The sequence below is a fragment of the Triturus cristatus genome, chromosome 4_1 (assembly GCF_964204655.1).
Source record: "Triturus cristatus chromosome 4_1, aTriCri1.1, whole genome shotgun sequence".
Taxonomy (NCBI): domain Eukaryota; kingdom Metazoa; phylum Chordata; class Amphibia; order Caudata; family Salamandridae; genus Triturus; species Triturus cristatus.
The window spans coordinates 1,104,916,023-1,104,931,861 of NC_140585.1; the positions used below are offsets into that span (position 1 = coordinate 1,104,916,023).

A 15,839-nucleotide genomic window follows, 5' to 3' on the forward strand; every position below is an offset into this window, starting at 1 on the left:
AATCGATATACTGGCGGGGCCTTCGGATCTGTTCGTTTAAGAATCGGAATTATCGGTGAATTACATACATTGGAGTCTGTTTCCACAACCACTCCTTGGGCAATGAGCTCGTCAATGATTTGCAGTAAAGCCACTACAGCATCTGGTGGTAACTTGTATTGTCGCATTCGTGGTAGTACCACTCCTGCCTTTAGTGTGACTCGATATGGTGTAATATTCATGCAACCAACGTCAGTAGGGCCTTGTGCCCATAGATGTGTAGGTAAAGTCTGCAGTCGGGGATCCATGTCTCTAGACACATAGTGACCTTTAAAATCACGTAAAAACAATCTTACTCCTTCCGGAGAACAACATATTATAGCTCCTAGAGCTTTCAGTGTTTTTATACCTAACAAGTTTTCTGGACATGACTTAGTAAGCAATAAATCTGTAGTTCGGGTCAAAGGTCCTATCGTAAGTGGAAGAGGCTGTGACACTTCATTAACAATAGGTTTTCCTGAAAAACCAAGGGAAATATTCTGTGAGCCTGAGAGGGGTGCCCCTGGAACTTCACTACGTTTTATGGTTGTTCGACTTGCCCCTGTATCGAGTAAAAAATTTCTGTCTTGGCCTAATAATTCACTATGTACATAAGGTCCTTCTTGGTCTACAGGGACCTCGATAAGGGGTAAGTCAACTTCCCTCTCTAGGCTTGTTCATGCGTATCGTTGATAATCAGGATAGTCATACTGTGCGGTCTGGTACAGTTGTCGTGTCGTGGTTTGGGTGGCAGCAACAGGCAGCGCTGGTGCAGCTGGCACAAACTGTATAGACTGTGGTGGAGCTGGCATGGACTGTGCATGCTGCGGGGCTCCTTGTTCATTCTGATCCTGTCTAGGTGGCCGTGGTCTTTCTTTTGTATTACCTATGGCGATATTATGTTTCAAAACTGGACAATCGTGTACGTAATGACCTGGCTTTTTACAATAATTGCAGGTCCCTTTTACAGGTCCTGTTGAATCACTGGAATGTGTCGTACCCTTTTTATGTCCTTCAGCTGGAACTGTCTGGGAGACTAGCATTTTCATTTTCGTGTCTTTCATGCGTCTTTGTTCATGTTCTTGTTCCTCTCTAATTCTATTGTGATGGTACTGTAACATTTGTAACATTTGTGATGGAGTGTTACCTTGCCAGGTACTCTCGAATTTTAATACTCTGTTCTTCACTTGAGGCAAGGCATTTTCTACTAATTTTGTCACAAACAGATGTGGGTATGATTCGCTACTTGCTTTTATGCCACTATTTATACCAAAACATTTTTCAAATCGGGCATAGAAATCACTAGTGTCTTCATCTTGCTTCTGTTTACAGGCTGAAATTGTACCCCAATCTTCCTTTTTCGTAGTTAATAAACGTGGCAGTACCTGTACTAGTAAACCTGGTAGTGCTTTAGTTTTATCCCCAAGCCCTGCTCCTGCAGTTCGGGCCTTTTCTTCTGCTTCTAATGCTGACCATTCTATCTTTTGGTCGCCTACCTCCCACTCTTTTTCCCTGAGTTTTTCATAAATGCCAGCAGGCATTAATACCTTTAATATTGTCATAATGTCGGGATAGGTATACTCTCCCATGAGTAGCATGTCTTTAATTTCTCGGTGGAAACCTGCTGGGTCTTTGTCATGACTGGGTACCACTTTCTTCATTTCTAACAATTCTATTTTCGATATGGGCGTATATACAAATACACGTTTAAACTCATTGTCCTCGCCCTTTATCGGGTGTACTTCTCGTAAGGGATTCTGTCTGTCCATGTAATACGTGGTTCTTTCCTTGATGGGCAATGAGACATGTTCTGGGCATACAAAAAGAATGTACTGTTTTCTTGATTCTAGTATTTCTTTAATTAATTTAGTACCTGAACCTCTCCATCTATTCATGAGTAATTCAGTCAATATATCAGGCAAGGGACCAGGATCCGAATGCTGACTCTGATATAGTATAAGGAGTTGTTGAATCATATAAATCCCAGCTAAACGCTGTTCATCTGGGGTGAGATTCAAAAATGTGTGTGCTACTGTATCATCACCATACTTTCCGGGACTGGCAACCCAATGGACGGCTGACCTGGCTAATTCTTGTTCATCCATAGAATCGAGAAAATGATAACCCCTTCGTTCTCGGAGTAATTTGTCAGCGGCTTGGAACGAATGCTCGTTAGACCTTATATTAATTATAGGTGTTTGGAAATTCCTGTTATTATCTGGACATATCGGACGTATCGGGTCAATAAGACATCTAGTACTATTACAAGATCTTCCTCTACCTACATAGGCTATGGTGTCTGACTGTCCTGTGGGCAGTCCTGATCCTTCCTCCTCGCCTTGTTCGAACTGGTCTACCGCTAATCTTTCTTCGTGTAGGCGTTCTATTTCTTTACGGATCTTTCGGCACATGGCTATTATACAATTTTGCTTATCATGTCTCCCTTCTGATATATTCTGGCTCCATCTGGTAAGAATTTGCATTGCTTCCGGGTCTACCCCCGGTCGGTCTTGATTTCTGATCACACAATTTATAAGGAAACGTAACAGTTCCCCCTGTATCTCCACTTTCTGGTATTCCATAGCTCTGTTAATACACTCAGAATCTCGCCCTGTTTGGACAAAATGGTATATATTATCTAGATGCGCAGTCATTCCTGGTAACTTCCCTAAATACACCGCGGCTCGTCTGATACGTAATGATGCCATGATCATTTCGTCCTCTTTGCCGGGCACAGGGTCATATCTACAATCTACAAGAAGTTCCTTAAGCGTACGGGCATTTATGAGTTTGGGGGTACGTGAATGTGCTGACTCTTGAAAGGTAAGTTTATTTATTCTGGGTGGCGTAGAAAAAATGTTGGTAGCACCTCCCGTAGCCCCATCTGGGGTATCGGGCGTGAAAGGATTCGTTGAACGTGATACAGCAACTATAGGTGTGGACACGGCTATAGAAGTAGCTGTAGGAACAGATGTAGAAACAGATGTGCTTGCCGGAACTTGTGTCAGGACTTGTTGCTGTAGAGATACAGATACTGGATCTTGGCGTTGAACCTCCCTGGCAGGCGGTCTATGTGGGGCGGAATTTGCGTACTCGGGAGCTGCGTCATCTAAATATGAGGAAAGAAAAACATCTTCTGCGGTTCTAGGATGCCCCTTAGGATGTACCTTTATTGGAAATAATGGGGGTGGCAAGTCTTTTGGTATCTCCGGAGTAGCCTTAGGTAATCCTTCGGCCAGAAGGGGATACATACCATTCATAAGGGCATTTCTTTGTCTGTCTACTTGTTCTGATTTCACTCGGGTACCTTCTTCAATTAATAGATTTTCTCGGACTTTATTTGAACTCTCTTTATTCTTCTCTTCCTGTCGGAGTGCTTTTTCTGTACGTCTATGAGATTCTTTACGCCATAACTCAATGGCGTCTTTCTGTGACTGTCTGACTTTCCTTTTCCATAACTCTTCCTCTACTTTCATGATGCACTCTGCATCCCAGGTCCCAGCTGCGGGCCACCTCTGACTTTCTGGTAATTCCTTGGTGTAGTCTACCCATAAATCAAGAAATAATATAGCGTCTAAGCCATGTTTATGATACATGAAGTACCCTGGAGTGTCCCTAGGAGGAATAGGAACGGCTTCTTCGAGTACCCCTTTTCTTGTTGTGATCTGTCTTAATTTCGAAAAGAGCGGCATATTGAGAACTGATCTGATACTTGATTTTGAATAAACTTAATACAGTAAACACGATAATGAACAGTCATTCATACCACAATATGCAGAACGTACTTAAAACATTTAACATTTAACATTTAACTGAGCAACAATGATGATGACGGTCTAAGGAAAACTTAATCACTAAACATAATACTCGACTTTAACTGAATTATTCTGAATTTATATACTTGATATACTAGATATACTGCTAAACAGTACAGATACACTGCTGAAACAGTGCAGACCGGATTTGTGTACCCAAACCCGTCTTGACCGGCACAACCTATGTGCACGTCAGAACGCCTCCCCAGTAATGGTACTCACCGGGTAGCTCGGAAACGGAAGGCCTCGGAAACTGAACTGAACTTGAACCGGACTGGACTCGACTTGAACTTGAACCGGACTGGACTCGACTTGAACTTCGGAAACTGGTGGGCCTCTGTATACCTCGGATCTTGCTCTCTCAGCTAGGCTCTGGTCGGGATACTTCGCACTTCTCACCGCCTCGTCTGGGTGTTGATCGCAGCCTCAGTCGCCCCCGCTTGACCGGAGGGAGATACAGGAAATCCTGCTGGTACGCGTTGTTGTCCGTCCAGCTGTGGCAGGAGACCGGGCCTGCAACTCACCGCCGGCGCGTGAGATGAGAAAGTGTCCCTGTTCGGGCGCCATTCATGTGGTAAATAATTTAATTACCGGGACTTAATTTGATACAGAAACATAATAAAATAGCTCAGTAAATAAGAGGCAGAATCCGTGGTATTAGAGGTTCGGAATGGGCTTTATTCCAATGGTCGATTATAATCGGTTGCTCCAAGTTCCATCACCACGAAGGTTCAGGAAGTGAAGTACATACGTTATTGACAATCAATCACTTTTATACAATAGGCATTACAGTGAAGCAAATACAAGAGGCGTAACAATTGATAGTGTGGATAATATATTCGTGCGTAGCAAAAATAGGCGTAACTGGGAGTGATAAAATAACGTCATTAGATGTGATGTCATAATAGGGTGGTTCTATGAAAGAATTTCGCAATGTCAGCAGAAATACTTGGCAGAAATGCGCGCGCAGCAGCATGACGTGTAATTGACGTGCAACTAGGGGGTGAAGGGGACTTGACATTTAGCTCTACATGTGGCGACAGAAGTCTGGAGGGTCAAGTCAACCTAATCCCAAATCATATCTAACATCCCATGTTTAAAGAACTATGTTATCCAAAAGAGAGGTCTCTTCGAGTAGAATCTTATTCTATACTGACTATACTGACTGTTAGTGCGTGTACAAGCGTCTAAGTGTCTACACTAGATGCGAGGGCGGAAATCTTCCATAGTAATAGGGCTATGAATTACTTGCATAAAGACAGAGAAGCCGGGCCTTTGCTCGGTAGCTGGAAGAATGTTTACTTAAACTACTAGACAGGAATGCATCGGGCAGGGAACGGAGCAGATAATTTCGAAGGTGAAATACAGTTTTTGGCAGGCAGCAGGCTGATGTCAGGCTTCGTGAGCCGCGCAGGGAATGAGACAAAGTTCATGGTCACAGATGCAGGCTCAGACTGGAGCTTTCAGAGGCAGAAGGCAAGAAGAGTTTGATGACAGAATCAGGGCCTACTTGCCTGGACTGTAAAATGGTATAAGTGAACCATATAAAGCCGGTGGCCTTTCATACTTAGGAATGGAATATCTGGCCTATTCATGGCGGATCTGACAGAGGACATGTTGACGGTGGACGCACATGTGTTTGCGTCTTCATAACTGGAACTGGAGGGAACATACATGTACTTGTGATTCATACATGGAACCGTTGGGGTCCAAGATAGGGGACATAACTGATCAGAAAAATCCATATTTCCACATAGGCGAGACCTAGAAAGGGGATATCTTCTCATATCTAGGAGCATTTTAACTTCTTGTAACCATTTTTACCATTAAACGATACTGTGCTGCTGATCCTAGTCATTTGAATAGGTCAGCAAGTAACTTATAGTGCTGTATGCTTCTCTGCAATAAATCCTCTTTTGTAGTATCTAACAATTTATTTAAAATTCTTCTTTTTTTTTTTTTTTTTAGTTTTCTTCAGCAGCGTTTAAAGAAGGCTGTGCCATATAACAGAATGAAACTTATGATTGTGGGAAATGCAGGAAGTGGCAAAACTACACTGGTGCACCAACTTATGAAGTGCAAGCATGCCGACCACGGTCTCAAAAAGGCAACTGTAGGCATTGATGTCAAGGATTGGCCTGTACGTTCTAAGCAAAATGCAAAAAAAGAACTTACATTAAATGTGTGGGATTTTGCAGGTATTGAGATTATACTATTTAATTGAACGATTTAGTCATGAAGTAATATTACTGCTTTTCAATTTTTAATGCTTTGAGTGATTTTAACCTAGAGTGCACACATACATATAGCTCTGTAGATGTTTGCTGTATTACCTGTTAGGTATATGCAGAATACTCTGTAGGATCTTTATCTGCAGGATTAAACAGAGCGGGATATTGGTATGCTTCCTATGAGTGTGTGGGTAATTGAAAATGCAGGATTTATTGTTCCTCCAATGACATTTTCCACTGCTGAATAGCAACCCTCAGTTTGAATCAACCTTTTTACCTAATATCTCTTTTACTTTAGGAACCACTTGTTGCCTTTCTGGACCTCAATCCACTGTTTATGACTGAGGTTCATCAGTCTCATTAGTCAAGAAAGTACATATTTCACGTGATGCTTGTGCCTCACATACCAATAATTTCCTTGTATAATCCCGTATAAGCTGGATGCCTAAACAACAGTCTCAACAATTGAACAGGAAAGATGTATCTGCAAAATAGAAGTTTGCCAGACCATTCAATGTAAATGGCTATCAGGTGAAAGACTGGTTGTCACCAAAATACATACATATGAATAACTAAATTGGCTAGTACAGTATCCAAAGTAGTTTGGCACTCAGCCACATCATCTGCGGAAGCTCCTTTAGCTTCAAACTTTATTCTTGAGGTAATTTACAATATTCACATTCCTGGCCATTTTAGCTGCCTTCTGATCTGGTTGAGTTATTGAGTACCTGGAGAAGGCATGCTTTTGAATGAAGGCCAACCCCTCCCTCTTATGAATAAAACTTAGAAGAGGGCCTCAGAAGTCCCACCAGAATGTAATGCTGCTAGTTCCGGCGCTGACAGCCGACCGACACAACAGTTCTTTAGGACATTGCGAGCAGGATTCAGCAGATTGATTTTGGCAGATAAACAGGTTTGACTGAAATGGGAAGTAATGACACAGTATATGGAAATGAAGGGCTGGCAGGACCAGTTCACGAGAAATACTACTTGGGTTCTCAGGACTTTTTGGAGATCTATTGGTATTTGCATTATCCTTCCATGTCCCATGTAACAGTGAAGAAGGAAAAAATAGAAAAAAAAACACTGAAGAAATGTTCTGTCCAATTAAATACCCTACTCAAGAAATAAATACTGTAGAGGCAACATATAAGGCATGGTGGGATTTTTGCAGAAGGGCGTGCCAACCAATGTTTCAGTCGCTATGTGCCCATTGATAGAAAACCTGGCCTTAACTAAAGCAATGGAAAAAGCAGTACATGGCACAATTTGCAGACATGGGCTGACTGAGCTGGGACACCACTATGAAAAAGGACTTTTTATTATATCCAAGCTCACAAATATGATAGCTGTCTTTACCTACCATTGGCTTGGACAGGCTGTGAAGGCCCGGTACCCGACATTACCACAGGAACTACAAGAATTCATAGCACTTTCAAAAGTCAGATTAGAATATATCAGGTGACTGGTTTCACATCTTTATAAATTGTAAAATGATGCCTGGGTAAATGGGGATGCCCTAGCCATGTGGGTATTAGAGGAGGGACTAGGTGACCACTCTGATATCTGGAAATGGGCATACTGCTGCAACCAATTACAAACAAATGTAAGAACTGTAGACTAAAATTAATCAAATAAAGCCTTATTTGCATGTTATATCATACACCATAGTTCCTCTGCTAGCTAGACCCATCCAAGCCGAATGAATGCACTAGATATCATTCCCCTCAGACAGATTTCCTGCTCCTTGCTTAGGGCTCTTAACTCATATGTGACTACTGGACAGCGACATTCAATATAATGGAGCCTATAGTTGAAGTGACTGTTCCTGGATCTCCAGACGTGCTACCTAGGATGCATAGAACATATACCCAAAAGGGAATGCAGATTGACGGCATTATTGTTGTTACTGGTGAAAAGAGAAGTTGCATCACATTGTCTGAATTGGTTGTAACCAACAACCAGCTGTGGCTAAAGAGGGTAGTTACAAGTAACTTGAACAGCAGTACTGAGCTGCAACCTGGGATGTCTGGACCACAAGTGATCTGGGAGCCTTTTCAGACTTATCTGAGTAATATAGCCTCAGATGACCAATCGAAGATTTGATCATGGAGAAACATATCAAGTAATACTATTGAAATGTTAAATTAAATATGTACGATTATGCTTAAAATGCAGCCGAAAGTTGTGGAATTAGCAGTGCATGTGCATTTACCTGAGAATTATATAGGTCAAGCTGGGATCTATACATAATACCTCTTTGCTTTAAGTTAGTAACTGCAGACGATATTCTATGTTTCAACATAGCCTAAAAAACTATATATGCATCAGTAATGTATGGTGTTAATGTATGTTAAAATAAAATGTAGTGAAATAAGAAGGGAGCGCATTGCCAAGAAAATAAAGGCTGCTTAGTATCAATTCTCTAAGAGAAAGAGGTGTCCTAGCCATCACATTAAAATGCTGCTAAGCCAATTTAACAGCCTAAAGGCCATCACTTCAATTGATATGGACTTGAAGCATTTATTTGCTTCTTCATTCTGTTCACTTTACTCCACATTTAATCATGGGTCAGATAAGTGTGGATGCGTTTCAGTCAAATACAAATTATACATTGTGCAAAAAATAACAAAAACATACAGACTATGTGCTGAAGTAAGGCGATGAAACAAACAATACATGAAGCGTGATACATAACAACAATTATCTAAACTTTATATCACCAGACTTAGTTCACAAAAGGAGCAGCTACTAGGACATCCTTTAGCATCCACATTGTGTAACAAATTTGAGAAGCTGCTACCCACGGGGAAAAAGAAATTAAACCCAGTAGTGAGACAATTCAAATAACATTTCTACTGGGGAAAACTTAGTTAAGTGCGAAAGTTTGTGTAATGCCGACGCGTTCCGATTCCCAAAGTGGTTTGCTGAATTCTCTTCAGGTGTGGACTGGTTTATCTAAGTAACAAAAACGGGGGGGCATTTAATTATACATGAAGAAGGACACTAAACTTCCCAATTACTCTAGCTACGGGATGACTACCCAAAAAAGTACCTGATTGAATAGCGAAATAAATTTGCACGTTGCAGGCGAGAAGAGGCAAGTTAAAATGTAGATGGCACGATCTAAAATGAAAACGGATCCACCATCAGTCATATGCATGGTTTTATAAATGTAAACATTTGTAACTGAGGGAACAAAAAAGGCACTTACTTGCGCCAGACGGGCGGTGCATTTGCAAAAAGGTATTGAAATGCTTACTGACGGTTAAATGGAAGCCTAGTTGTGCTTTGGAAGGGCGATCTATAAATAGAAATGAGTGCTGTATCAATAGAGTATCTAATTAGATACATTGTAACTTTGTGGGCAAAAGGCAACACTTACTTTCGCCTTGCCGGCAATAGTTTCTTATATGCTTCTTTTTAGTTCTCAGTCAGTTTGTTAATTGCCAGGTTCCTTTAAAGTTCACACAGAAACGACCCCATCACGTCTCTCTGTGTAAACAGAAAAGGACATGTCAGCATGTGTCATATTCTATGAAAAGAATTTAACGCGCCTGCGTAGTGAAAAGTTGCATATTCTTACTTGTGATCAGCTGTGAAAGTCATCTTATTGTGTCTCATTCCCAGTTCCTCACTTGAGAATGCTTCCAGGTCACAGGAAGTTTTAAGAGTGACCTGGTCCCATTGCATTATGGTTAAGTGAGTTTATTGAGGGTAAACTGTGCTACCAGTAAATCATATCTAAGGAAAAGATAGAACCTATATATCTTTTTCAAGCTTTGGTAATAAAATATATATGCATGATTCCAGAGATTATTTGAATCATGGTACAAACTGGAAATGCAAAACCTGGACTGGAGCTGTTTTAACATCTACCTATTTCTGACATCTCATTCAGTCCTTTGGTGATGCTATTGAAAAGATCTATCATATAGACTTCTTTTCTTAACAATGAAGTCTCAATGTCGCCCCCTCTCGGTGATGGTTTGATGACTGATAGCACAGTCCATTTAAACTCAAGTTTGTGGTGATTGGAGTCAATGAAGTGGTTCACCATAGGTGCTGTTGCGACTTTATTTTTTATCCTTATCTATGCACTATGCGTTGACAAATCTCTTGCCTAGTTTTGCCAATGTAAATCCTTGGCAAGGGCAAACTATTGCATAAATGACATTTTTTGTCTTGCAGTTGGAAAATTGTTTCCTTGTCTACTTAATGTCATCATGTATAATGTCAGTACCGACTATCGTGTTACTACAATTCGTACAGGTACCACATATTCAAGGCATGTGAGCTGAAGATCACATGCTATGCATAGATCGCCATCTAGTGTTGGGCCCGGATGTTTGCACTTTGTTTTTGTTTGAAGAAGTTTTTCCAGTCATGAGGTAGGTGATTCCTCCTATCGGTAATAGTGCTCATGGGCATCGACTCCATCCTTAGATTGTTTTTTTCCGCCATCGGGTTTGGATGTGTATTTCTGCTCTCCAGTTCGGTACCGTTTTTGGACTCCTTCAACTCGCAATCCACTACCCTCAACGGTATTGTTATCGTTTGTGGTTCCTCATTCGACGCACATCGTCTAACTTCGGAAAACCTTCGATCGGGAAACTTGTGGCAGGTCATCGGGCCTACCCGCTTCGACCGTACTAGCAGTCGATGGAGCAGACTCCATTCAAGCTATGTCCTGGGTTTTGTGCTAAGTTTCCACGCACTGACTTGCACGAAGTGTGCAATCTCTGCTTGTACCCGGAAAACAACGAGAACGACTGCGACGCGTGTCGATCGTTTCGATCGAAAAAGAATCTTTGTGACCGTCGGGCTTAACAACAGGAAATGCAACACCAGAGCGGCTCTGCACCGGACATCTTCGGCGAAGATTCCGACACTGAACATCAACCTCAAGGAGCCGAGGAAGAACAACAACATATATCTGTGTCTGAAGCCAACTCCGACATGGAAGAAGAGGAACAGATTACTCCGGGTCAGCGTACTGTGAGTAAAGATACCCCTTTGCCCCTCAACATAAGACAAAGGCTCCGGTCCCTCCTCTGCCCTCGGGCCAAGGTCGGCACCGGCAAAAAGTTTCCGAAGCCCCGCCCTCGGGCCCTGTACCAAAACAGAATGACAAGCTTTCCGGCTCGGGCTCAAACCTGCCCCACTCCGGCGCCGAACCAACACCTTCAGCGCCGAAACACAAGGCCAAGTCATCGACACCAAAAGGCTCGGAGCCGAAATCTTCGACACCCAAAGGCTCGGAGCCGAAACCTTCGACGCCGAAACCGACTCATAAAGAGAAACACTCTCCCACTAAAGAACCTCGGTCCGATGCGCCGCCTTCAGATCCGAAGCAGAAATAACTGGTAATCAACTCTCAAACAGGGCATATTTATGCCATGCTTCCAAAGAAACGGAAAATTGACCTATCGGAGGACTACCACATTCCTCTCATAAGTAAAAGTGTGGGTACTAACCCTTCTCCTCCTTATATTCCACTTCCTTCTCCCATTGATCCTAACTTGCTCATTTCTCCAGCAAATTCACCACCACCACCACCACTTTCACCTGACCCACAGAATGAAGGGGATGGGGATCAGTATCAGGATCTGGATAGGCTACAGGACACTGACCCTTGGGACGATTATCAGACAGACCCAATTACATGTAATGACCTTGATTTGTATCCCTCCAGACCGTCCCCACCTGACGACAACATAGGGTACATTGAGCTTCTTAATAAGACCGCTCAATATGATGGGGTGGAGCTCCATAAAGAGCCTTGAGAAGAGGATTTCCTCATTGAAACACTTACTTCTTCCCAAAGAGCTACTCACACCTTACCAATGCTCAAAGGCTTGTTCAAGCACACGGATGAGGTATATATAGACCCTGTAAGATCCAGGATAATTACTTCTAGAGTGGACAAAAAATACAAACTCGCTGCTACCGACCCTGTTTACATTAGAGGCCAGCTGCCCTTAGACTCTCTTGTAGTCTCCATCGCTCGCAAGAGAGCTAATTCGCAAACCTCTGGTGAGGCCCCTCCTCCTGATAAGGAGTCTAAGCGAATCGATGCCTCGGGCAAAAGAGTGGCTTCACAGGCAGCAAATCACTGGCGCATTGCCAATGCTCAAGCTTTGTTGGCTTGCTATGACAGGGCTTACTATGAGTTTTACAAAAATTCATAAAACATTTACCTGATGAATACAAATTTGAGGCTAATGACCTCATTCAGGAAGGTAAACGTATTACCAATACATCCATTAGGTGTGCCCTAGATGCAACAGACACAGCAGCTCGTGCAGTCAACACCAGCATACTATTACGCAGACATGCTTGGCTAAGAATATCAGGCTTCAAGACGGAGGTGCAAACCTCCATAGTTAATCAACCGTTCGATAAGGAGCATCTCTTTGGTCCAGCTGTTGATACCTCGCTGGAAAAGATGGAGAAAGACTCTGGGGTCGCAAAGTCCATGGAGGCTTTGCAGTTACCCGCCACTAGGGGCTTCTTTCGCCGCTCCTTTTACATGGGTGTTTCAAAAACTGTGTCCACCGAAAACCCTCCTCCTCTTACAAGGGCAATAACCAATCCCCCTCTTCAAGAGGTTTTTTCAGAGGAGGTTTTAGACGAAACAATGGCAAGGGAAGAGGCAGAGGCAGAGGTAACTCTACCTGTACTTCCCCCCAAACAAACAGTGACTTCCTTCTGTTATCCCCCGATCATTCCACTCCTGTCGGCGAACGACTCTCCCAATTCCTGCCTGTCTGGAATTCAATCACCTCAGACAAGTGAGTACTACAAATTATTTAGTATGGGCACTGCCTGGAGATTACAGACACTCCAAGGTCACGTGCAATGTCACCAGAGCATCTCACCCTCCTAAAGCAGGAGGTTATCTCTCTCTTGGAAAATCACACTAAAGAACCAGACCCATTACAATACCAAGGGACCAGGGTATACTCCCTGTATTTATTAATTCCCAAAAACGATGGCTCTCTCAGGCCTATACCAGACCTGAGAGAACTAAATCAGTCGGACCACTTTCACATGGTCACACTCCAACAAGTGCTCCCACTCCTTCAGTAAGATGACTTTTTGTCCACCTTGGATTTAAAGGACACATATTTCCATATTCCCACTCACCGGAAATACCTCAGGTTTGTGGTGGGCGGACAACATTATCAATTCAAAGTTCTCCAATTCGGAGTAACTACAGCACCCAGGGTTTTCACCAAGTGTCTAGCAGTAGTCGCGGCTCATCTAAGAAGACAGCACATTCACGTCTTCCCCTACCTATACGACTGGCTAATAAAAGCCAGCTCGCAAAAGAGCTGCATAAAATACACTAGAAAAACAGTCCAACTGCTTCACGACCTGGGGTTCACAGTAAACCTCTCCAAATCGCATCTCCAACCATCCAACACACAAGTGTACCTGGGAGCCACAATAAACACTCAAAAAGCTCTAGCATATCCCAACCCAGTCAGGACATGCAACATGCAAACTCTAATAGCGCAGTTTCAGCCTCAACACTCATTACCCGCTCGGGTGTTCATGCAATTGCTAGGAATTTTGGCATCTTACATGTTAATCGTTTCTTATGCAAGACTCCATATACGTCCCTTACAGCAATGCTTAGCACGTCAGTGGAACCGGGCTCTAGGTCAGTTATCAGATCTAGTTTTGGTGGATGGCCGCACTCATCACTCTCTGCAGTGGTGGAACATGCTAAACCTTTCCAAGGGGCGGCCATTCGTTGATCCGGTTCCACAGATAGTACTAACAGCAGACGCATCGCTCACTGGTTGGGGAGCTCATCTTCAAAAACATACCATTCAGGGGATGTGGACTCTGCAGCAAAAGCAACTCCACATAAACCATCTAGAACTGCTAGCAATTTTTCTAGCATTGAAAGCCTTTCAACTTCATCTGATAGACAAAGTCATCCTGATTCGCACAGACAACATGACAGCAATGTATTACATACAAAAACGGGGGAACACACTTTCTCCTGCTCTTACAGCTGGCCCAGAGCATCTGGAAATGGGCCATACCTCAAAAAATATATCTCCTTGCAGAACACCTTCAATGAGTAAACAACCAGATTGCAGATCTACTCAGTCGTCAACGACAGCAGATCCACGAATGGGAACTTCACTCTCAAGTCCTCCTCCCATTCTTCCAAATGTGGGGCTTCCCACAGATAGATCTGTTTGCCACCCACCTAAACGTAAAATGCCCAAACTTTGCATCCAGGTATCCACACCCGTTGTCCAAAGGCAATGCGCTATGGATGAATTGGTCAGGGATATTTGCTTATGCTTTTCCGCCTCTCCCACTCATTCCATTAGTGGTTCGGAAGCTCAGACAGCGGTCCCTGGCACTATTCCTAGTTGCTCCCACATGGGCCCGTCAACCCTGGTTTACAACCCTATTGGAGTTATTAGTAGTTCCTCACCAAAAACTACACATTACTCCAAATCTTCTCACTCAGAATCATGGAGAGATAAGACATCCAGATCCCAGTCATCTCAACCTTGCGATCTTGCACCTGAAGTCCTAGAGTTTGGTTATCTTAATCTTCCACCAGACTGCATGAATATTATAAAAGAGGCTAGGCGCACTACCACAAGAGCTTGCTATGCAGCTAAGTGGAAGCTGTTTGGCGGTTACCTTAACAACAATCAAATCAATCTGTTAGACGCTTCCATACAAAACATTATTTGCTATATATTACATCTACAGCATTAAAATTTAGCGTACACATCCATACGCTTACATCTAGCTGCGATAGCTGCATATCTACAAAACAGACATAATTTGTCTCTTTTTTGAGTGCTTGCTATTAAAACATTTATGGAATGACTTAGAAGAATCATTCCCCCAGACTTCCACCTACTCCAGTGTGGAATCTCAACATAGTTCTTACAAGGCTCATGAGTCTACCTTTTGAACCATCGCACAAATGTGAACTACAATTTCTCACTTGTAAGGTAGCCTTCCTCATAGCCATCACATCTTTTAGAAGAGTAGGTGAGCTTCAGGCACTAACCATAGAAGAGCCATTTTTACAAATGCATCAAAACAAAGTGGTTCTTAGGACTAACCCCAAATTTTTACCTAAAGTCATTTCTGCCTTTCATATCAACCAATCTGTTGAGTTACCTGTGTTTTTCCCTCAACTAGATTCAGTGGCAGAACGTGCCCTTCACACATTGTCAAAAGAGCATTACTGTACTACATTGAAAAAACAAAACCTTTCAGGAAAACAAAGCAACTTTTTGTTGCCTTTGCTCCACTACATAAATGCAATCCAATATCAAAATCGGGTATTGCAAAGGGGATAGTTAAGCACATTCAAATATGCTACATTAAAGTTGAACGCATAGTAACAATTCTCTGTTGAGCGCATTCCACTTGCAAACTAGGGGCCTCTATGGCATTTTTAGGAAATATGACATCTGCAAAGCTGCAACATGGTCTACACCACACACCTTTACAAAACACTATTGCATAGATGTGTTAGCTAGACAACAGGCTAGTGTGGACCAGGCAGTTTTACGTACACTATTTCAAGCAACAGCTACAGGTTAGCCACCGCTTTGGGTCGTAACTGCTATATAGTCTATGCATAGCATGTGATCTACAGCTCACATGCCTCAAACGGAAAATGCATCTGTTCTTGGCATGTAGAGCTGTAGAATCTCATGCGCCCACCTGCCTCCCCGGGTTCCTATACCTGTTGCAGTACTATCTTACTTAGATACAA

At 42.7% G+C, this 15,839-nt stretch overlaps 1 protein-coding gene across 1 annotated transcript in view; it reads left to right on the forward strand.

Annotated features, from left to right (window-relative positions):
* The window catches only part of LRRK2 (leucine rich repeat kinase 2), a 1,602,077-nt gene that overhangs the window by 735,669 nt on the left and 850,569 nt on the right, over positions 1–15,839 (forward strand). Inside the window, exon 29 of the mRNA XM_085654107.1 lies at positions 5,802–6,031. Within this exon, the coding sequence (XP_085510233.1) occupies positions 5,802–6,031 (230 nt within the window). The remainder of the gene's footprint in view (positions 1–5,801; positions 6,032–15,839) is intronic.